A 22,893-nucleotide genomic window follows, 5' to 3' on the forward strand; every position below is an offset into this window, starting at 1 on the left:
TTACGGTTGGGGAGGCTGAGGCTCAGAGAAATTAAGTAACTTGCCCAGTTTTACCCGGCTAGTCCAATGGGCACAAATCCAGATCTTTCTCACTCTGGGACCTGTATCCTAAACTGCTCCATTGGCCTACTCCCATGTACCTAGGGGGCGGCAAACTCTCTAGGAGGAAAAAAAAAGCACTTATTTATGTTTACAAACATCCAGATATTTCTGCAGTTCTGGGGCCAGAGTTTGACAGATTGAACACAAGGAGACGTACTTATACATCAGAGTACTATTTGTATTTATTACAAAAAGATCCATAATATCTGTATCTTTCATCCTATGCGAGGTGTCAGCTGGCATGGCCCCCTTATGCTCTTACAACAGGTCACACAGTATTTACCTTTTTTTGAGGTGGTAGTGGATTCACTTTCTTTTTTGTGTGTGTGGTACACGGGCCTCCCACCGTTGTGGCCTCTCCCGTCGCGGAGCAACAGGCTCCGGACGCGCAGGCCCAGCGGCCATGGCTCACGGGCCCAGCCGCTCCGCGGCACATGGGATTCTCCCGGACCGGGGCACGGACCCGTGTCCCCCGCATCGGCAGGCGGACCCCCAACCACTGCGCCACCAGGGAAGCCCAGTATTTACCTTTTTTTGAGGTGATAGCGGATTCACTTTCTTTTAACTTGTATGACAGGCCCAACCTGGAGCAAGATCATTGCTGGTTCTGTTTCCAGCCACAGACAGTGATGTGAGCTTCTCAGGAAGCCTGTGTGTGTGTATTTGTTCACATCTATGTAAACATATGTGTATGTGTATAAAAATGTATGTGTGCATGTGGGGAGTGTATGTAGGTATGAATATGTGTACACGTGTATACATACGTGTGTACATGGTACATATGCATGTGTGTATGTATATGTACATGTGTATACATATCTGTGTGCACGTCTGTGCAGGTGTGTGGTGTGTGTTGTGTGTTATCTGTGTGGTGGATGTGTGTTTACATGCATGTGTGTGTACATGCATATGTGTGTACATGCGTATGTGTGCATGTGTTACACGCATATGTGTGGGTGTGTACATACATATGGGTGTGTACATGCATATGTGTGTGTGTGTGTGTACTGAACAATTGACTTCTGAGACCCCTTTCTCCTCCTTTCCCACCAGGGAAAACATCTAATGGACAACAATGTCTGTTCTAGGCCCCAGATTTTTTTTTTAAATAAATTTATTTATTTGTTTATTTTTGGCCATGTCGGGTCTTGTTGCTACAAATGGTTTTCTCTAGTTGCAGCGAGCAGCAGCTACTCTTCATTGCAGTGCGAGGGCTTCTCATTGCGGTGGCTCCTCTTGTTGCGGAGCACGGGCTCTAGGCGCAAGGGCTTCAGTAGTTGTGGCACATGGGCTTAGTTGCTCCACGGCATGTGGGATCTTCCCAGACCAGGGCTCAAACCCATGTTGCCTGCATTGGCAGGCAGATTCTTAACCACTGCACCACCAGGGAAGTCCCCAAGGCCCCAGATCTTATAACCATTCTAGGGAGTGTGGTGGATTACTTTCTTACTCCCTTTTCTTCTCTGAGAGACTTTGCCAATTGAATAAAAAACAGATTCATGGTGCACATGCTAAAATTAAAAAAAAGGAAAGAAAGGGATGCTTCAGTAATGGTGATGAAGGAGAAAAGTAAAGATTTTAAGTTGGCATTTGAAGCAGGTTGACATTTTTCTGTTTTTAAAATGTCATTCTTTAAAAAGTAAATGAATAAATAAATATTTACTAAGACAAAATTTCCTGTTTGGTAGGTGTGAATGGAACTTTTAGCAAAATAGAGCATCTGGGTTCCCTTCTATTTGGAGAATGCACTTCAGCCCTTAATGCTTCCTTACCCCACTATTAACATTTATGGCTTTTTCTCTCTTCCTGCTTCCTCTGAATAATCACAAGTCCTGTGAAAGGTCTCTGGGGAGGCAGGCACGGCCCCCACACCGCCACCCCCCGCCCCATGATGGATTTGTCCTGTAAGACGGGGCAGCAAATACGGCTTCCTGTTTATTTTGGTCATGTGATTCTGATTCCGTAAGTCAATGGCTCTCAAGGAGGGCAGTTTTGCCCCCCAGGTGATGTCTGGGGACTTTTGGGGGTCAGAACTGGGAAGTTAGGAATACTGTTGGCATCTGGTGGATAGAGACCACCTATCCTGCTCAGCGTAGTGCCGTGCACTAGACAGTCCCCCCAACAAATAACGAAATGGCCCCAAATATCAGTGGAGCTGCCAACAAGAAACTTTGCCTTGAGTCTGTGTAATGTTTGTGGTAGTTTCTCAAAATCCAAGGGAAAAAACATGTTAAGATCTCTCAGTTTATCTATTTTAAAGTATACATATTAGTGCAGCATTAAGCAAGTCCAGACAAAGTGCCCTTGACAGGGAACTAGAATTCCTGGATTGTGAGCCTGGCTCTGCTAAATCATTGAATGTTTTCAATAAGTTCATTTCTCTTCTCTGAGCTTCTTTCCTCACCTGTAAAATTAATGACTTAAACTTCAACTTGTTAAAGTTGCAGGTTAAAGTTGCAGGTTTCTGGGCCCCATCTTGGATCTTGGATCTTGGATCTCATATTATAATATCTGGATTTGGACTTAAGACCTGATTTTTTTTCTTTTGTTGTTAGCTCCTTTTATGTTCTCCTCAAGAAATCTTTGCCTATTCCAAAGCCATGAAGATATTGTTAGATGTCAGTTCTCCTCAAATTGATCTACACATCCAATGCAATCCCAGCCAAAATCCTGGTGTTTTTCATAGAAATTGACAAACTGATTCTAAAATTGATATGTACATACCATGATTCTAGAATGGCCAAGAAGTCTTGAAGAACAAAATCAATGGACTTAGGTTACCAGATTTCTAGACTTACTATAAAAGTAGTAGTAATTAACTCAGCATAGTATTGGTGTAAGAATAGACAGACAGACCAGTAGAAAACAATACAACATCCAGAAATAGAGCTGCACATATGTGGTCACTTGAGTTACAACAAAGGCACCACTGCATTTCAACGTAGCAAGAACGATCTTTAAATAAATGGTACTGGAGTGATTGGACACTTGCGTCGAAAAAAATGAACCTTGATATCTACCTCATACATAAAAATCAACTCAAGGTGTGTTATAGATCAAGATGTGAAAGGTGAAATTATAAAGCAGAGGAGAACAGCTACATGAATTTGGGGAGCCAGTATTTAACAAGTTCCCTGGGTGTTGCACAGTCTAAAGTTAAGAACAACTGCTCGAATGTCTAGTGTTTTCTAAGCTGAACTCTTGGTGTTGTGTGATTAGCTCATAGAGATGTTGCCTTTTTAAATTGCACTGCTAAATAGAGCTTTGCGCACAGCAGGTGCTTTCTGTGTGCCCTTTGGCTGGTGGTACAAATGAAGCTGTGGTGACATTGACAGCTGTGGCTTGTAGTGCAGTTAAGATGCTTTGCAGTTGCGACTTAGGCTCCCCGCCCCAGTTTAGCTGTATATTATTTGTTTCCTTTCTCTTTTCTGATGGAAACATTACTGATAATATCTTCATTGTGCAGATCGATGACCAAGACGATGGCAAACGGTTTAAATCGTTTTTTCACTGGGACATGAAATCCAAGGATGGGGCGGCTGCACCTAACAGGCAACCATTGGTGGATGAGGTGAAGGAAGAGTTATAAATGGGTTTGGAAACAGAGAAAAGAATGACACACTATGCAAATGAAATGTATTATCGGTATTACTTCTAGAGGGCATTGGTTACACTTTCTTTTATCCAGTTTGTAATTCCAGCTGTCTGCAGAAGACCCAGCATCACCTCAGCCAGATCTGCTCCAGTCCAAGCTCACTGACTTCTCCCTTCCAACCACTGTGTTTCTGTCACTGGGATCAGCCACCAGGCTGGAAGCCAAGGCTGCCCTTTCTTCTTCTGACCCTTCACTCAGCTCCACCCCTTCCCTCCCATTTCACTCTCCCAGCTCTGAGCCCCATCATCTCCTGCCTGGACCTTTGTGAACACCTTCCCTCTCCTGGGTTTGCCCCTCTCCAGCCTGTCGTATGACATTGGTCACACACATCTTCCTGCTTGTCTCTGGTTTACTCTTCCCATCACCTGAGAATTTGTGGTCATTCTCTATTGACAGCCTCATCATTTCAAAATTCCCCAACCATTTGTTTTTAATGATCCACATAAAACAGTCCAAACAGTGCAAAGCTAACCCTTTGTCCACTATCTCCAATCCCAGTTCCTTCTGTAGAGGTACCCATTGTTGTCAGTCTTGTGGGTATCCTTCCAGACTCTCTCTCCTCATTTACAAATTAATATCTATATAATTTATTTTTTAGCTACTTACATTTATATATGACTACTGCCACTGATTGAAGGACCTTTAATGAGTTATTTAACCATTCTTTTCTTTGGCTTTCTTTAAGTTCAATTTTTAAGTGAACTTCAAAGAGTTCCTGATTCACAGGACTATTGTAAAAATTAAAAGAGTATATAAACGTAAGGATCTTAGAACACTGGTTGGCACAACAAATGTCAGCTAGTATTTCTTATGGAAAATTATAGATGTATGTTTCTATTGAAATGTATAATTTTGTTTTTCCATGAAACAATACGCATTGTTTTACAACTTGCATTTTTCGCTCAACAAATACCCTGGAGATGTTTGTATGTCAGCAACCTTTTAAGCTGTTGTAGGTGGGTAGATCATGGGTGCAATCATTAAGAGAGGATGTATCATGCTTTCTTATTGATGGGCAGGGTTATTCCCATTTTTTTTCTGTTACGAATTTGCAGTGAACACCTTTGTGCAAGACCTCTTTTGGACACAGTGAGAGTTTCTCTAGAATAGATAATGGAAAATGAGGTTGCTAGATCAAGAGTCTGTGCCTTTTTAATTTTAGTAGACAAACTGTCAAATTTCTGTCTGTACATTAAAATGGCTGTACAGGGCTTCCCTGGTGGCGCAGTGGTTGAGAGTTCGTCTGCCGATGCAGGGGACGCGGGTTCATGCCCCAGTCCGGGAAGATCCCACATGCCGCAGAGCGGCTGGGCCCGTGAGCCATGGCCGCTGAGCCTGCGCGTCCGGAGCCTGTGCTCCGCAGCGGGAGGGGCCACAGCAGTGAGAGGCCCGCGTACGGCAAAAAAAAAAGAAAAAAAAATGGCTGTACATTTTCTATTCCCACAGGCAGAGTATGAGAATACCCGTTTCCCACAGACTCACCAGCACTTGGTATTACCAGATAAAAGTTTTAACAACCTGTATTTGGTTGTTTGAATTTAAACTTCCCCGATTGGGAAGTTGAGCATATTTTCACATGTGAATTATCTGTCTTTCCAGATCGCCAAAAGATGGTCTGTGCAACTTGCCCCACCTCCAGCCCACTTGTTTCCTCATCCTTACTCCCAATTCCAATCAAACCCACCTCCTCATGGTCTTTCACATGAAGCCTATCACTGCCTTCATGCTTTTATTCATGGCAGTCCCCACTCCGAGAATTTATTCAACATATATGTATTGAGTATTATATGCCAGGCATAGTTCCAGGCTACTGGAATACATCAGTGCACAAAACAGATAAAAATCCCTGCCTTCATGGAACTGACCTCCTAGAGTAGATGTTTTTCTTTTTCCCTTTGCATCATCTGTTAACTGACCTTAGCCCTGGAGGACCAGCTCAAATTCCTGTCCAAAACAGGGGCCATCATATACAGATTGCTTTTTCAAAACTCTCACTATGTTTTATCTTCAATACAGTACGTTTAATCACAAAAATGTTCTCTAATAGCTCATTGTTTCATATGTTAGGGTTTTTTTGGGGTTTTTTTGGGTTTTTTTGCGGTACGTGGGCCTCTCACTGTTGTGGCCTCTCCCGTTGCGGAGCACAGCCTCCGGACGCACAGGCTCAGCGGCCATGGCTCACGGGCCCAGCCGCTCCGCGGCATGTGGGATCTTCCCGGACCGGGGCACGAACCCGTGTCCCCTGCATCGGCAGGCGGACTCTCAACCACTGCGCCACCAGGGAAGCCCCCATGTGTTAGTTTTATCTCCATAGATAGGTCACAAGTATCTTAAAAGAGAAACTGTGATTTCTTCTTCTTCCTTTTTTGATTTTCTTTTCCCAGTGTTAACTGCCTAATCTAATGCTTGGCACGCAACAGGCAGCAGGTTTCTGAAGCTTGGCTGGATAGTGCTGATTAGTCTTAGGTGGCCTGTCCACAGCAGCTCCCCGCCGCCCATCTTGGTGCAATAATGAGCAAAGAAATGTTAAGTTACATTTGGACCTCTTCTATGATATAAGTGAATCTCAGAAAGCTTGGTTATTTAGGATATTAGGTTATTTTCTAGTTTGAAAAAAAATGAACATTCTGGTTAGGTGAGACCTACCATAACGCAAGAGGAGTTTATAGTTTTTAGAGAATGTCTACTTTTTCTATCTTATATTGACAATGCATGTCAATGTAGGTATGTTGCCGGGAGGGTGGAGTAGGTAGGGGGATCTTACCAGGCAAATGTGTGGGGTGTGTGTTTGTATACATTTGTGTTTTTCCTCTATAGAGAGCCTATTGGACTGGATATGGGGAAGGGAATGCTTGGTGCGCAGGAGCTCTGCCAGACGCTGAAGTCGTAAGGATGGCTAAGGCTCAGAAGTCACTGGGTGAGGTAAGGGCCCTGGAAAGTTACTTTAGCAATTAGTTTGAATATTCCTTTATTTTAAGATTGTGGTAGACAGAATACTGGCCCTCCCCGAAAGATTCCCACGTCCTAATCCCTGGAACCTGCATATATGCTACTTTGCGTGGCCAAAGGGATGTTACAGATATGATTATGGTAAGGATTTTTCTTGTTTATTGAAGGATAGTTGATTCACAATGTTGTGTTAGTTTCTGACGTACAGCAAAGTGATTCAGTTATACATATACATACGTTTCTATGTATATATATATATTTTTTCAGATTCTTTTCCATTATAATTTATTACAAGATACTGAATATAGTTCCCTGTGCTATACTGTAGGACCTTGTTGTTTATCTATTTTATATATTACTATATATATCTGCTAAACCCAAACTCCTAATTAAGGTAAGGATAGGAAGATTATCCTGGATTATTAGGGTGGACCAAATGTAACAAGAGTGCTTATAAGGAGGGAGGCAGGAGGGTCAGAGTCAGAGAAAAGATGATGTGACAACAGAAGCAGAGGTCAAAAGTGTTTGGGGCCATAAGCCAAGGAATGCGGGCAGCCTCCAGAAGCTGGAAAAGGCAAAGAAATGGATTCTCCACAAGAGCCTCCAAAAGGAATCAGCCCTGATGCCCTGTTTTAGGTTTCTGACCTGTAGCACCATAAGAGAGATCTTAGTAGGTTTGCATCGTAGAAAAGGCAATTTTAGCCCAGGTTATGGAAATCCTTAGTGATGTGCGCACAGTACCCTCTAGTCCTCTCCATACACCCAGGGCACCTGCCCTTTGAAGAAACCACTCTGGAAAATATTGCTAGTCTTTAGTAACTTTTCTTTAGCAAATGGAAAGAAGACAACAGAAACACAATTGCTAAGGTGGAAAACAGACCATCAGAGATACTCAAAAGTTAGGAGCAGAAAAGAGCAGACGTTTCACTCCCAGTGCTGTAGAACTGTCTCTAGTACCAGAAAGTCTTCTGCATAATAATTGCTGCATTATCATACAAGTCTTTGAGTTAAAGGGCATCCCTTGGGTTGTGCCAGGTTCCACATAGTTTAATATAAACATTGAAGGAGAAACCCTTTGACCTGGGAAATATGCTTTCTTCAGCCTTGAAGGTGTTATTTAAATCACCAAGTGAATAACATTGTCAAATTTATTCCAGGTGACTGAAATATTTTCCAAGTATCTTATACATCCAATTGCATTGGTTCTGATGATGCTTGCTATTGCAGTTTTATTCGTTCTCATTGGATTTCATATTGGTTCTCATGCTGACCTTGGTCTGACCAGCAGGAGTACACAGAAGACCATGAGGAACAGCGGGGCAAGGGCAGCTTTCCAGCCATGATCACACCTGCTCATCAAAGGGCCAAGATAGCCAACCAGCTGGCCAGCCAAGTGAGTGTCTTAGTGCTTATTCACCATTGATTACGCTAATGTTTGTCATTAGTGAACCCCTGGGATTGATTCAGATAAAATCCAAAAGGAGGGTGCTTTGGAGCAGTAGGTACCCTTAGTGTGATATTATGGAGAAAACTATGTTCTTATCTTTTCCCTATCATTCACTTTCTGTGCCTTGTTTGGGCCACATCTATCACATGGAGAGAAGACCATGTAGCTCACCACAAGACTGGACCAAATAATTCCTTGTGGTGGCGTTAGCATTAAGGACACTGATTTTTATTAAGTGGATGGTGGAACCTCCTGAAGAGTAGCACAACTTGCTGGTTAAGAGCTCAGATTTTAGAGCTGGAATGTTGGGATTTGAACCCTGGCTTTCTCACTTAGTACCTGTGGGACCATGAGCCAATTACTTAACCTTTCTGTTCCTCAGCTGCTCTTTAGTAAAATGGGGAAAATCATAGTCTTGCCTTATGTGATTGTTATGGAGATGAATGAATATTTGTTAACGTTTAGAAGTTCCTGGCACTCTCTTGGACTTAACACATGAGCATTGATGCTTTTTGGAGAGGAGCTCGTAGAACAAACGAGAAAGACTTGCCATGTGTTTGCGTTGAGTGTGGCCTGATGGTGTAGCTTCAGGACAGCCGCAAGGAGAGGTCCTACAAAGGCTGTTGGGTGTGACCTTGACTCTATGCTGTCCCCTCACCAGGTGGAGTACAAGAGAGGGCATGACGAACACATCTCCAGGTTCAGCACAGTGGTGGATACCCCTGAGCTTCTCCGGGCCAAGGCGGCGGGACAGCTTCAAAGTGATGTAAGAAATGATGGAGACCAGATGCAGTGATTCTCGTTTAAGGTTCCCCATTCTTTCCTTACGTGGAGGAAGAGGCAGGGAGAATGCAGGCGGCATCTCAATCCTGTGCGGGGGCCAGGAAGAACTTTCTAAGGTCAAGGATGGTTGGGTCAGATTTGGCAGCCAGCACAGACCTTGCAAAAACTTTTCCTTAGAGAGAAAAGTTTACACGGTATTAGTAACAAACCAGGTATATCTGATTAATCTTAAAGAAGTCTCTCCTTGTCACTGCAAATTGTAGAAGATCACTTCCGAAGAATTTCTTCCCTTTGCCTTTTCATAGCCCAGTTGCTCCACGGCATACTAAGACTGGAAACTTAGTATTGCTCTGAGTGGGAAGTTTAAGCACTTCCCACTTGAATCCAGGTTCAGCTTAACAAGTGGCTTCCACTTGACTTGGGTTGAGAAGCCTTTCATCTCCTAGACTTGACTGGTGGCTCCTTGAGGGCAGAAGCCTTCTTGCGCTGCCTGGCTTCACCCCCTGGTACACAGCAGGTGCTCACAAGTATGTGTCGAATTCTACATTGAGCATCTCCATGTATCAGGCAGCGAGCTGGGTATTGGGAATAAAATGGTAAATGAGATACACAGGGTCCATCAAGCTCTAAGCCAACTACATTGCGTAACAGCTGGGACGGGAGATGTGCAGGGCACTATGGGAGCCCTGAGCAGGGCTTCTCAGTCAGATTGCCTGGGAGATGGTGGGATGGTGGCACGTGATTCAAAATTTGTTTTCCTTTTCCAGGTGAGATACACAGAGGACTATAAACAACAGATAGGGAAAGGCAGTTTTCCTGCTATGACCACGCCTGCTTATCAGATAGCCAGAAGAGCCAATGAGCTTGCAAGTGATGTAAGTGTCCAGAGCAATGTTTGCATGGGAGGGAAGGAAGCAGAAATTTACCTGGGTCTGGCGAGTCCAACTTCCTGTCTCCTTGTCTCCGTTTTTTTTTTGCACCGTGGATACAGGAAGTCGCTTTCCTACATAGTTTTCAGTCAGTTTTACCAAGACAATGACCAGGCACTTTTGTGTCTAAGACACATTCCCTAGATCCAAGCAGAAAAAGAACATTCCACAAGACATTCATTTTTACTGTTCTGACCCCTGTGCGTAAGAGGCTAAATTTATCCTTCCCCTTCAAATAGGTGAGGTACCATCAACAATATCAAGGAGAAACGAAGGGAATGGCTGGTCCAGTGGCTGGAGCTGAGGGCACATTGACAAAGGAATATGTGGACCAGTATGGCCAGGTATGTGATAAAATGACATCCTGCGAGACCCTTTTCGATGGTCATTTCTCAGTTTGGCAGCCCTCTAGCCTGTGACACAACCTATGACCATTTAATCAGGGGTTGGGCTGTGATTTTTCTTTGCCCTATTTATGGAAGGTGGAATTTCCAAGCCTGAAAGTAGCAAACAAACAATTACACAGGGCTCAACTTGACTCGCTTAGGAAAACAGATTCTAAGCACTTTTTCTTTCCTTTTTTAAAAATAAAGGACCTATATCAAAATGGTGGGCTTGCCAGGAATAAAGCATCCTCACCTATTCATTGAAGAAAAGTCCCAAGGACTACGACTGGGTGTGTTTAGCCTGTCACTGCATAGGCACAAAAGAGATCAAAATGCATGTCTTGAAAAATATTGAGCACTTCACTGAGTAGCAGCATTCATTTTCTTAGAAAATGAATTTCTTGTCTAGGTTGCTAAATAAAGCAATATGCCAGAGAAAGTAACCCTTTTTCTCAATTTCACTTCTTCTTTTTTTTTTTTTTTTTTGCGGTACGCGGGCCTCTCACTGCTGTAGCCTCTCCCGTTACGGAGCACAGGCTCAGCGGCCATGGCCCACGGGCCCAGCCGCTCCACGACATAGGGGTTCTTCCCGGACTGGGGAATGAACCCGTGTCCCCTGCATCAGCAGGCGGACTCTCAACCACCGCGCCACCAGGGAAGCCCTCAATTTCACTTCTTAAATGAGCTACATCTTGGCAGGATGTAAAAAGGTTGAGTGACAATTGCAGCTAATTTTATTTGCACGTCCCTCTGATTTTCTGGTACTAGACAGGTGTTGTAAGGGAAAAAGGGAACATTATTTTTTCATGGTTGTAAGTAAACAATGTTGGAAGACCAAGCGTGTGACCGGAAGGGTGCATTCAGTGGGCTTGGGTGATATTTCTTTCTTAATTTGACAGTTGTTTAAATTTTTTGGCACTGGGTAGACTTTACAACCTATGTGACATTCAATAGACATAATTTATAAAAGGAAACAAATAACTTATTTCTCTTCTTCAGAAAACCAAGTTGCTTATATTGGGGATATATTCATGTGAAACTTAAAATGCATGTGAAGATAGGTTTTGACCCTTTTGCAAATGTCTATCTGAGCAAAAATGTTTGGTTTGGAATTTAAAAGGCCATTTTATTAAATTTCATGATACGTCAGTTAAATGGTCTCTCAGTGCTTAAAACTCAATGAAAATACGTTTTTATTCGTTTCATGTTGTAAATATGTTGTTTAGAATGCTCAGGACAACTTTTAAAAGTCAGTTTAAAAAATATTTGGCTTCCATATTTAGCAAAAAGTATTTTGTTCTAAATTTGGACTATCCTATCTGCCACTAGCTGTAACACACGCATATAATTTCATGTGTGTATTTAGACCTGTCTATACACAGTGATGAAATGTAACTTCATAGTATCATAGTGGAACCTTGATTATTAGGACATTTTGATTGAAGTTTCCAATCATGATAATAACAAATACAAGGATCAAAGTGGGTGTCATTCGATAGCACTGCCAGCAGCTGTCAGGCGAGAGGACTCCACATCCTGTGGCATTTCACTGTGATTTACTGTGACTCACCAGGGAGCGAGTAGGAGGGAGTGATAGAGAAGCAGGCGGACACTCAGATACACTATAAATATCTGTAGTGCCTAAAAGACCAACAATTCATTCTTCTTTTTTTTTTTAATAAATTTATTTTATTTATTTATTTTTGGCTGCGTTGGGTCTTGCTGCTGCGCGCGGGCTTTCTCTAGTTGCGGGGAGCGGGGGCTACCCTTCGTTGCGGTGCGCGGGCTTCTCGTTGTGGTGGCTTCTCTTGTTGCGGAGCATGGGTTGTACGCGCGCAGGCGTCAGTAGTTGTGGCGCACGGGCTTAGTTGATGCACGGCATGTGGGATCCTCCCAGTCCAGGGCTCGAACCCATGTCCCCTGCATTGACAGGCGGATTCTTAACCACTGTGCCACCAGGGAAGTCCCCATTTTTCTTTTTAATGAGTAGTTTTTTACGTTAATGGACTATACCATGTAATCTATTATTTATAACCTGTCAACTCCCCAATAGGATTAAGGGTCTCAAAAAGATTTACATACACAATATATATTCATATAAGCACAGAAGTTAAAATGAAGCTACAAGCCAACTCCAAACCGTAAAGCAGAATGGGCAAAAGGAGGTTACCAAAGAATTTGAGGGTCTTTGTTGTTATTATTTTTTTCACTTACTACGTTTGGCCCAGAACATTCTGGCAGCCAAGCATAAAGGAGCACCCAGGCTAAACAGTTGTCATTATTGGATGAAAAGGAAGCCTGGACATTCTAATTTGACCCAACTATTTCATTTAAGAGAGTATGTGTGCTGGACTCTGAACCGTGATGCTGGAGCAGGGAAGGCCCCTGCTTTGGAGGAGGCCGGAGAGAGATGCAGTCATGAGCCCAAGGGGGCACACTAAGGGCTGTTCCAGATTTGTGGGAACACAGATGAGGAAGCAGCTGATTCTGCCTGGGGTGGGGCTGGGAGTGAGGGAGGAGTTCCCTGGACAGAAGGTAGCATCTGACGGAGTCTTGAAGTACCTCTGGTTGCTGGGGAAGTTTTACACTAGTAACGTGATGACAGTCCCGTGAGAGAGAAGGTTCTCCTTTGTGGGAGAGCCTGGGTGATGGGAGGAGGAGGAAGGAAGAAATTAAGACTCAGATTGTTAATACTTAGTCTGAAATATACATTTGGTCCCAGCTGAGATCATCTTATTGCAGTGTGAAGTCTTTTCAGCCAAATTACAAAAATTCAAATAGTTACATAGTATATCTTTCTTGGTAAATGAAATGAATCCATCACTGCGGGAGACAGTATGTGGAATATCAAGGTGTCTTTGCATAGATCTGCTAAGGGGCCTGAGAACGGTGGCATTCGAGACTACTGGAAGACAGAAGGACTTTCCGGGTGTCATTTAAGAAATGAATACTCCAAAATACGTGAGCCTAGGAGACTCACAGAGTATCTTGATTTGTCTGATGGAAGTGATGCTGCTAATGATAACAGTTACCATTTATTTAGTGCTGACTGTGTGCTGGGTCTACCTCTAGTGTCTACCACCTTAACGACCACGTGCTATTGCTCTTAGGGGTGATCACAGGAATTTCCAAGGTGGACGGGCCTCCATGGGAACAGGCTGTAGGAGAGATCATTGCTAATCCCCCACCCATTCCAGGAGGGGAGCATTACTGATTAAACTCTTTGATTGACCCAGCAGGATTACTCAGAAGAGTATGGCGAGCGCAGAGGAAAGGGCAGCTTCCCGGCCATGATCACCCCGGCTTATCAGAATGCCAAGAAAGCCAACGAACTCGCTAGTGATGTAAGTGCCACATTGGGGTGACCCACAGAGCCATAGAAGAAGGAGAAATGAGACTTTGAAGGCTGTGCTTACTGAAACCTATGTACAGTTAAATTTATCAGGGCTGAGTCAAAGCAGAATGTTAGCCCTCAATTCCTATCCAAATTCCTGACATCTGCATTTTTAGCTCATGCTGTTAGGTCACATTTATCTGCTTCAAAGGAGATTGACATGGACAAGCCACACAACTTACTTGAAGTCAGCTGAAACAAGTGCACATACCGGTCCAGCTAGATGAGCTGGGGTTAGGAGAGTCTTTGCAAAATAACCCATCTTAGAAATTGAGCACTTCAGAGGAATAGCTGATTAAAATAAATCGTATGATTATCAAACTCGGTGTAACCCAGTTGATAAAATGATTTTTATTTGCAGAATGTTAGCCAGTTGGCAGTTCTTGAAAGAGAAGCTATAATTAAACTTGGTAAAGTGACAAGCACACTGCAGATCTTACACCAACTTGAACTTGGTCTATAATCAGAAGCCCAGCATTCATTTCATACCCCCTTTGCCCTTCTCCTTTACTTTGTTACTATTCAGTTATTACCCATTTCCTTAGAAGAGTGCACTTTGCCCTGAGAGGGGAAGTAAAGGACACATTCATCACTGGAGGCTGGATGAGAAATGATTGTTAAAACCAAGGGCAGAATGGGTTTTGGATTATACCTTTAGGTATGATCATTTTGAGACCTTTCTCCATGCAGAATTAGAATGTAAAGTGTAAAAAATGTGAAAGGGGGCAGTAAAATGTTAATATAAAAGGGGCTAAGTGGTTTATGGACTTCAGTGGAGGAAAAACCCATGTGATTATTTTTTCCTCCAGAAAATTCTATTAAATAAATGTTGACATTAAATGTGAAGTAAGCGTAGAGTAACTTCTCTCACGGAGCATGAAAACCACAACTCCAGATGCTCTGTGTGCTTCTTTCAGATAAAATACAGGCAGGACTTCAATAAGATGAAGGGCGCTGCACACTATCATTCCCTCCCAGCCCAAGACAACCTGGTTCTTAAGCGGGCTCAGAGCGTGAACAAGCTTGTGAGTGAGGTACGTACGGGGACATTTTCACCTGTGTGCTGTCACCTCCTTTATCTCCGACAGACAGTGAAGGGGCGACCCCAGAATGAAAAGTTCCGTGTAACACCACATAAACTACACATGAGTTACCAGTTCCCAAAGAACGAATAGTCCGTAAAAAGCAATTCACAAGAGAGCCTAGGATCAAACTAATTAAATCCTTCTCTGATGATTCAAAAGTTTCTTCCCAGAATTCTCACAGGGCTATAAATATTCCCAAGTTCCCAGCAATACATTTCTAGTTGCCAGAATACTGGAGGAGACAAGCTTTATAACAATATGTCATTCTTATAGAGCGGAAATCAAAGATGGGAGCGTTTTGAACGTGGAACCTCCTTCATTCTCTCATTATTGTAGTCAGGTTTCTGACAAGTTGTGTGTACCATGTGAATTCCCCTCGCCTTAGAGGCTGACCTGGCTGCCAGAGACTGTGTTTTGTTTGGCCTACCCAGTGGTTACGATTTTTATAATTGCTAAGACTGTTTGGCAAGGAAATCTCCCCTCTAGCTCCCCACATCCTTTTTAAGTCCTGGAGTTTCTTCATAGCAACTTCTCTGTTTGCATTGCCTGTCGGGACCCTGCAGGCATTTGAGTTGTCAGCCTCTTGGCAGGCTATTCATAGGACTCACCTAGCAAGTTATCTGAAACTCAGAAAAGGATATGCAAATTTCCTAAAACATTTTTCTTCTCTAACCCCTAAGAGTCAGTCTTTTACCCCAAAGTGTTCCTTAACCTGTGGTGCTCTAATTGCTCAGAATCACAAGGGTGACATTTCCTGGGCCTCGTCAGCAACCTCAGATACTTTGAAGTAGTAGATGGGTGCCGAGCCCTTGGAACCTGCATTTTAAACAAATATTCCACATGATTCTGATGCTGTAGGCCAGAGGTCAGCAAACTATGGCCTGAGTGCCAAATCCAGCCCACAGCCTGTTTTTATAAATAAAGCTTTATTGAAACACATCATATTATCTATGGCTGCTTTCAAGCTACAAGAGTTGATATAAAGATGGGATGTTCCGCGAAGGGGCAAATATTTTCTGTCTGGTCATTTACAGAAAAAGTTTGCTGAACCTTGCTTTTGACTCAGAGACCATTAGATCTAGATGGGATCTTTGCAATCTCTAGGCCCTCGCTTTGTCATAGGCTTGGAAAAGTAAAGTGTCTTGTTCTGGTTCAGATAGACTTTTAGGGACAGAACTAGAACCAGACCGCTGATAATGTAGTTCTACCCAGGAATAACATTGTTACCATTTTGACCTCTATGTGAATATATCATAAACTAATATATGAATATAAAAACATACATTTGTAGAATTAGAATTCAACGTATATACAGTTTTGTGTACTTTTAAAATTTTACATCATATTGTAAGCATTACAATGCATCTTGCATACTTAATTTATTTATTTATTTTTTTGTGTGGTACGCGGGCCTCTCACTGTTGTGGCCTCTCCCGTCGCGGAGCACAGGCTCCGGATGCGCAGGCTCAGCGGCCATGGCTCACGGGCCCAGCCGCTCCGCGGCACGCAGGATCCTCCCGGACCGGGGCACAAACCCGTGTCCCCTGCATCGGCAGTCGGACTCTCAACCACCGCGCCACCAGGGAAGCCCGCATCTTGCATACTTTAAAAGTCATATTCCCACCAAATGTTTTATAAGATATGATAACAAGTTGCATTTCCTTTGGTAAGCGGTCACAAGGGAACCTTCCATTTCCTTTTGCTCTTATGTTTATCTAGTAAGACAAACCAGCCAGGCCTCTATTAATGGGAACCACCCTTCAGCTGCCTTCTCCAGCTACCTGGGATGACTTGGAGTCTATTTAGTAACTGTGGCCTCACATCTTATATCTAGCTACCCAGGGGAGCTCAACTAGCCATTTAAAATTAGAAGACACTTTGCATCTATGAGTGGTCTCATTTATTACACTCTTTTGTAAAGTAACTTTTTTGGTTAAATTCTACTTAAGTATACATACAGAGAAGTGCATATATCATAAATGTACAACAGGAAGAATTTCCACAAGTGGACACGTCTGTGTAATTAGCACCCAGATCAAGAAACAGGACATGACCAGAAGTCCAGATACCTGTCCGCAAGAGTATCCACTGTCTGGATATCTAAAACCATTTTGCCATTTTTTTTTGAGCTATATGAAATCTTAAAGTATTTACTCTTGAAAGGGGCTGTATATTTTTAATATTCAGAACCAAACTGATTATTTACTTATCACTATTTGAAAGGAAAACACATATTGTTAACCTACAGTATCCTATGCCTGGTATTTTAAAATCTTGGGTTGAAAGTTTTCTAAAAATATCCCAAGTCGAGTCCTGGTGACATTTTCAAGAGTGACTTCGGGTTTGGTTCTCTTGTGCATCTGGTGTTTTGGTTTCCAAGGTGGAGTATAAGAAGGATCTGGAAAGTAGTAAAGGTCGTAGTATCAACTACTGTGAAACACCTCAATTCAGGAATGTGAGCAAGATCTCAAAATTCACCAGTGATTTGAGGTTTTAATGCCTACACGTCTGTTTGGGCTTTTTTTTTAACGACCTTAATTTCTAGGTCTCCTAAGAGACAGTCTACGTGAATGTATCTGGGTGTCTTGGAGAAGCATGGCGTCTTAGGCACAAATACTATGAGTTTTGATAGAGATTGCCTGCTGGGGCTGGTCCATGGAGTGTTAAATCCCCTGGCATGCACTTGACCTTGAGCCCTCAGGGCTGTACTTGTCCTCTTGCATCCTTCGTGTATAGTAGTATCTGGCTCCTACTGGTGAATGCTGGTGAGGGAGCCTGGCTGAGCATGCAACGTCCCCTCTCAACTTGACTTTGTGCTTCTTAAATTAGTACAAGATCTCAGTTAACCTGCACAGTCACCTAGGGAGCCAGGTGTTATTTCTCCATCTTACAGGTGAGCAGATATATGCTGGAGTGGCATTTGCAGATTTGGAAATTCTCAAAGTCTGGGGATGTATCCTTGAGAACATCAAGGACTAGTTTATATGATTTTACTTCTTTTTTGTTGTTGTTGTTGCCCTCATTTTTACTAATTCCAATTTTTTTTCACAACTCACACACACACATTGTATTTTATTTTTACAAGAGATAAATAAACTGATACCAAGCATTGTAAATGGATGATCACAACAAAAGCAACAATGATTGCAATTACCAAACACGAAACACGCTCATACTATGTCATGATATTGACGTTCAGTCCAGGGATCCTCCACTGCAACAGCTCCTTTACTTTGCAGTGGAAATTGATTTGTATATTTTTTCCTCTGAGTCCTTGTGAGATTTTTTTTTTAATTCAAACAGAAAGTCACAAAAATTATAATCATCCTCATTAGTTCACTCAGTCCCATGTAATTAATTTTTTTTCATCTTGATCTTTTGTTAGCACTTTTATGAATTCATCAGTTTTCCATTAGAGTTCTGAAAATGCTTACTCATTCAGTTCAGCAGTATAGTCAGTTACCAGAAACCTGTACTTGTCAGAGTCTTTTCCATGAATTCCTTGAAGATGAAACCCTTTTATAGGAACATTTTTGTGAAAACATCAGAGTACACCCAGAACTGTCTGTAAATGGCAAAAGACTTAAAAATGACCACGGTTAAAGATTTGATGAAAGTTCGTAATAATGCAATTGACAAGGAAATTTAGTTATTTCTGAGATATACATTTTAAAGTAATAACTAGAATTATGACTTATAACATTATACCAGAACATATAAGTTTTTTAGAAATTTCATGTAATGTCTGAAACATTTATATTAACATATTTCCGTACAAATAACCCAAAGAAAGTTTAGTATTAGTTGGTTTTTTTGTTTGTTTTTTTATACTGCAGGTTCTTATTAGATTTTACTTCTGCTTAGCTGCATATAACAGTAGAATTTAAAATCACTTGGGACTTCGTGAGGCTCAGTAAGGAATGTCTTCTGCATAAATGTCATGGTTAAGAGCACCAGCTTTGGAGCTGACGGACCTGGCTCCACAATTAGCCAAGTGACCGACTTCGGGCACGTTAAGTTCTTGGAGCCATTTTGCCCTCTGTAAAATGGGAATGATAATAATTCCTTCCTCCTCATAGAGCGCCAGAGATGAGTAGAACTGTGTCTGATGCAGAGTAATAGTATTCTGTTGGACTACTCTCAGTGCCTGGAAACTCCATGGCCTCCCAGGGGAGGTGATTTTAATGTAGCTTCATTAGAAGCTACCCACCTTTTCTTATTTATGACTTCTTGTCCTCCTGTTTTGTTCTTTGTTTGGTAAGCTGCACTTGGGACATAACATCGTTATGTCACATGGTTGCGGTAGTGACCAATGTGTCATGTATACGTCACAGATTTTGGCAAAGCTGGGGTTTTATTCCTCATATACTTAGAACTGGAGGTAATAGCATGCAGTGATGTGTACTAGCCCCCAGCATGGGGCTTGCATGCAGCCCCTGTACGATCAGTGCTTGTCCTTGGAAAGCTCCACACCTGTGCAATGGGTTTTCACATTGGAAAAATCTGGTATATTTACAACTGAAAATGTTAAAAAAAAAAAAAAAAAATCAGGTCCGTTTTGTGCCGTCTGGGTGCATCAGATCTTATGTTTTCTTGTGTGCTTGTCTCACCCCAACTTCTTGAATTTTAAGTTATTTTTTTTTAAGTTTGTCTTATTTTTAATTCAGAGACACACTGAATACTTAAATAGGTTCTATTTAATCATTTATGTTTTGGATTAGTGCATTCAGATGAGTAGTTTATCTTCAACGAGTTGGGGAGAGAATGCTTTTGTTGACGGTTCTGTGTTCCCATGTAGAATAAATATAAAGAAAACTACCAGAACCACATGAGAGGCCACTATGAAGGAGTTGGGATGGACAGACGGATGCTCCATGCTCTGAAAGTTGGAAGCCTGGCAAGCAACGTGAGTCCTGTTGTGAAGGGCCTGCAGGTCCTGGGGATCTGTTGGTGTGGAGAGTGGTGGGGGCACAAGGAATTCAGCCAATTCTTTTTCAACCTCCTTTTTAAAAAAATCAGTGTTTTGTTGTGTAAAGATTGACCCCAAAGAGTTTGTAAATGTTAATCAGTGCAACCAAGGCGAGGTAAAAAAATCTTTGAAAAATTTTAAAAGCTTCAATTTATTAAACGCAACTTTCTCTGCTTTGAAGAGTACTTAGATCTATCGTGATTGATCCAGTGTGAGAAAAACTTTCAGTTTCTGAGAGATAAAGAGAAATGGATGAGCATAATTCTCATGTGAAATGCTTCAGATTTCCAAAGCATTGCGATTTATTTAGAATTGGTTGGTTGGTTGGTTGGTTGGTTCATTCATTCATTCAATCTTAGTGTTCATTGAAAACTTCCTGTATCCAGGCACTGCTTAAGATACTGGCATAACAAAATAGATCAGGACCCTCTTTTCCCAATAGCATGTGATCTATTAATCTCTCTTTGGCTTTGTCAATTCAGTTTACAGGTTTGCAAATGCCAAATTGTAAATCTTGGAGGTAAAGGACACTGAGAAGGAACTGATTTCGTTATTAAAACATACAGACGTCAAATTTCCTCTACTTGAGAATGTCAAATTTGACCTTTAAAATTTTTTTTAAATACTCTGAAGACTCTTGACTTTTCATTGATTTTCTGGGGGTTAGCCAAGAAGCTCTTTTGTTACATACTTGTCTGCAAATGCTTCTTTTTAACAAAAAACTACAAGGGGTTCCATGATTAATAAGAAAGATAAAATAAATGTACTACAGATGACATTAACTAATTTTAGATTAATTAAGAAGAAGAATTCAAATTAATTAAAAACAAAAGTGTGAACATAATTTAATTTTCCTTGGAGGTGATGAAACTGAATTAATTTTGTTTCTGGTTATTTTTAAAAGATGCTTTTATGACATTCAAACAAGGTCAAAAGAGAGAGGGGACTAATTTCTCTTTTCTTGTTTTTTTCTTTGTGTTTCAGATTGCCTACAAGGCCAATTACAAACATAATGCTGTCGACTACAACTACCCAGCCACCCTTACTCCTTCCTATCAGACAACAATGAAACTGCTTCCCTTGAAAGATGTATGTCATGTCCTTTTCCAATAGTCCTTTCTGCTTTATTCCTGTCACTTCCCTCCAGTAGAGTGATTCTTTTTTTTGGCTGCTTTGGGTCTTCGTTGCTGTGCACGGGCTTTCTCTAGTTGCAGTGAGCGGGGTCTACTCTTCGTTGTGGTGAGCAGGCTTCTCATTGCTGTGGCTTCTCTTGTTCCGGAGCATGGGCTCTAGGCGTTCGGGCTTCAGAAGTTGTGGCTCGCGGGCTCTAGAGCACAGGCTCAGTAGTTGTGGCGCACAGGCTTAGTTGCTCCGCGGCCTGTGGCATCTTCCAGGACCAGGGATCGAATCTGTGTCGCCTTCATTGGCAGGTGGATTCCTAGGGAATCCGAGCCACCAGGGAAGTCCCAGTGGAGTGATTCTTAGGCAGCAAGATGGAAAGAAACAAGATACAACAGTTCAGAGGAGATGGAAGGGACTGAGAAAGGGGAACTCTTTTCTGATAGGAAGTCCATATATACACGTTTGGAAACTCTTAGATTTCCAACATAAGGCGGGGACAACTCTGGTTTCATCTTGAAAATCCTAAGGTTCCATTTCACCTCTTAGAGTCTGGGGACTGTGTGTGCTGCTGGACACATGAAAGTAATTATTCCCTAACAATGATGATTTTTTTTTTAACGTTTTGGAGTGTGGTATGTTTAAGGACCAAAGGGAGTAAACTGAAATAGCTATAAGTTGAGAGGAAATGGTAATATTGACTGAAGTTTTTTCCCCAGGAGTGCTCGGGAAGTATGGGTGGAATAATATGTACCACTAATTTATTACAGCAGTGATTTTATTTATTTATAGTTTGGCTTGTCTCCAATGAAATATGTATAATTAATTACATTTGTTGTTTTCTAATTATAAGAATTTTACTACATGTTTATTACAGAAAATTTAGATAATACAGAAATGTACAAAGAAAAAGGTAAATGTTATCTACTATTTTAAAAGTACATAAGGTGGTTTAGAACTGAGTTGGTATCATGGTTGTCAGTGAAAGTTATCTCCCATCAATCAATAATTTAATGTATCGTTCGACATGTTAATTGGATGCTCAGGGCTACTTTCCTTGACATTCCTTTGGGATCAGCACAGCTTCAGCAGTTGACTTGGGCTTTGCCATTGGTAGATCAGTCTCTGCATCTTTCCCTTTTGCTCAGAGTAGGAGCAGTGTCAGGTTCAGCTGGGCATCTCCAGCGTCTAACAGTTTACAGGACAAAGAAGGCCAGTCATTGGCAAATGATAATTTGATGGATGAAAGGGGCTTATCAAACGTGTGATAAAGCAGGGGATGGGAAGTAGAAGAATATAAAAGGCCTACATTTTGCTTTTCCTTTTCCCAGAAAGTTTGCTCGAGTTGACTTATTCATTTCACCTTAATGAAATTCAAGGTTAAACTCGGCTACCAAAGCCAAGTTTCTCTTTTGGCTGCGTACATTACCTGGGAAACTGGAGGGATCAAGTGCATCCTGTAAAATTTGAATGCCAATTTTCACAGTAGAATTCTAGAAAAAATGCTTCATAGCGCAAACAAAACAGAGCGCTCTACAATTTTGTATTCCCACTATAACATGACTTGCTGTTACGTTTGTCTGTATAAGACAGTGGATCAAACCAGGCACCTGGACTAGAGTCAGCTCTCCTGGGGAAGTCGGAGAGGTGAATTAAACTAGACTGGATTAGAAATATTAATTGGAACCAGAAGTAGTTTCCACACTGGCAACCCATGAGCCAGATCCAGGCTGCAGAGGTATTTTGTTTGGCCACACAGTGTTGAAAAAAAATTGGTTTTGAACCAATCTGTAGAAATTGTGAGAGTTCACATAGGGACTGTGGTCCTAGTTCCTGCATGGTAGCCATTGCCTGGCAAAGAGTGGCAGCTGCTTTGATCACCTTCATCTCCTTTATTTTCCCGGCTCCTGTGTGAATTTGAATTTACCACCCTTAATGAAGGGACTTTAGTATTCAGGAAGTTTGGGGAATCCATTTATAAGAAGATTTGTGGTCTCTATTTCTGTCTGGTAGTCTTAAAGGTGATCAAGTAGCTATGAATTTAAATAAACAAGCACAGGTCGGTCCTTCATTAG

At 41.9% G+C, this 22,893-nt stretch overlaps 1 protein-coding gene across 1 annotated transcript in view; it reads left to right on the forward strand.

Annotated features, from left to right (window-relative positions):
* NRAP (nebulin related anchoring protein) overlaps positions 1–22,893 on the forward strand; it is a 75,120-nt gene that overhangs the window by 7,176 nt on the left and 45,051 nt on the right. Inside the window, 11 exon segments of the mRNA XM_060286069.1 lie at positions 3,569–3,673; positions 6,575–6,679; positions 7,995–8,099; positions 8,815–8,919; positions 9,704–9,811; positions 10,105–10,209; positions 13,491–13,595; positions 14,563–14,679; positions 17,111–17,236; positions 19,529–19,636; positions 20,684–20,788. Of these exon segments, the coding sequence (XP_060142052.1) occupies positions 3,569–3,673; positions 6,575–6,679; positions 7,995–8,099; positions 8,815–8,919; positions 9,704–9,811; positions 10,105–10,209; positions 13,491–13,595; positions 14,563–14,679; positions 17,111–17,236; positions 19,529–19,636; positions 20,684–20,788 (1,194 nt within the window).

Source organism: Globicephala melas, chromosome 16 (assembly GCF_963455315.2).
Source record: "Globicephala melas chromosome 16, mGloMel1.2, whole genome shotgun sequence".
NCBI classification, from domain to species: domain Eukaryota; kingdom Metazoa; phylum Chordata; class Mammalia; order Artiodactyla; family Delphinidae; genus Globicephala; species Globicephala melas.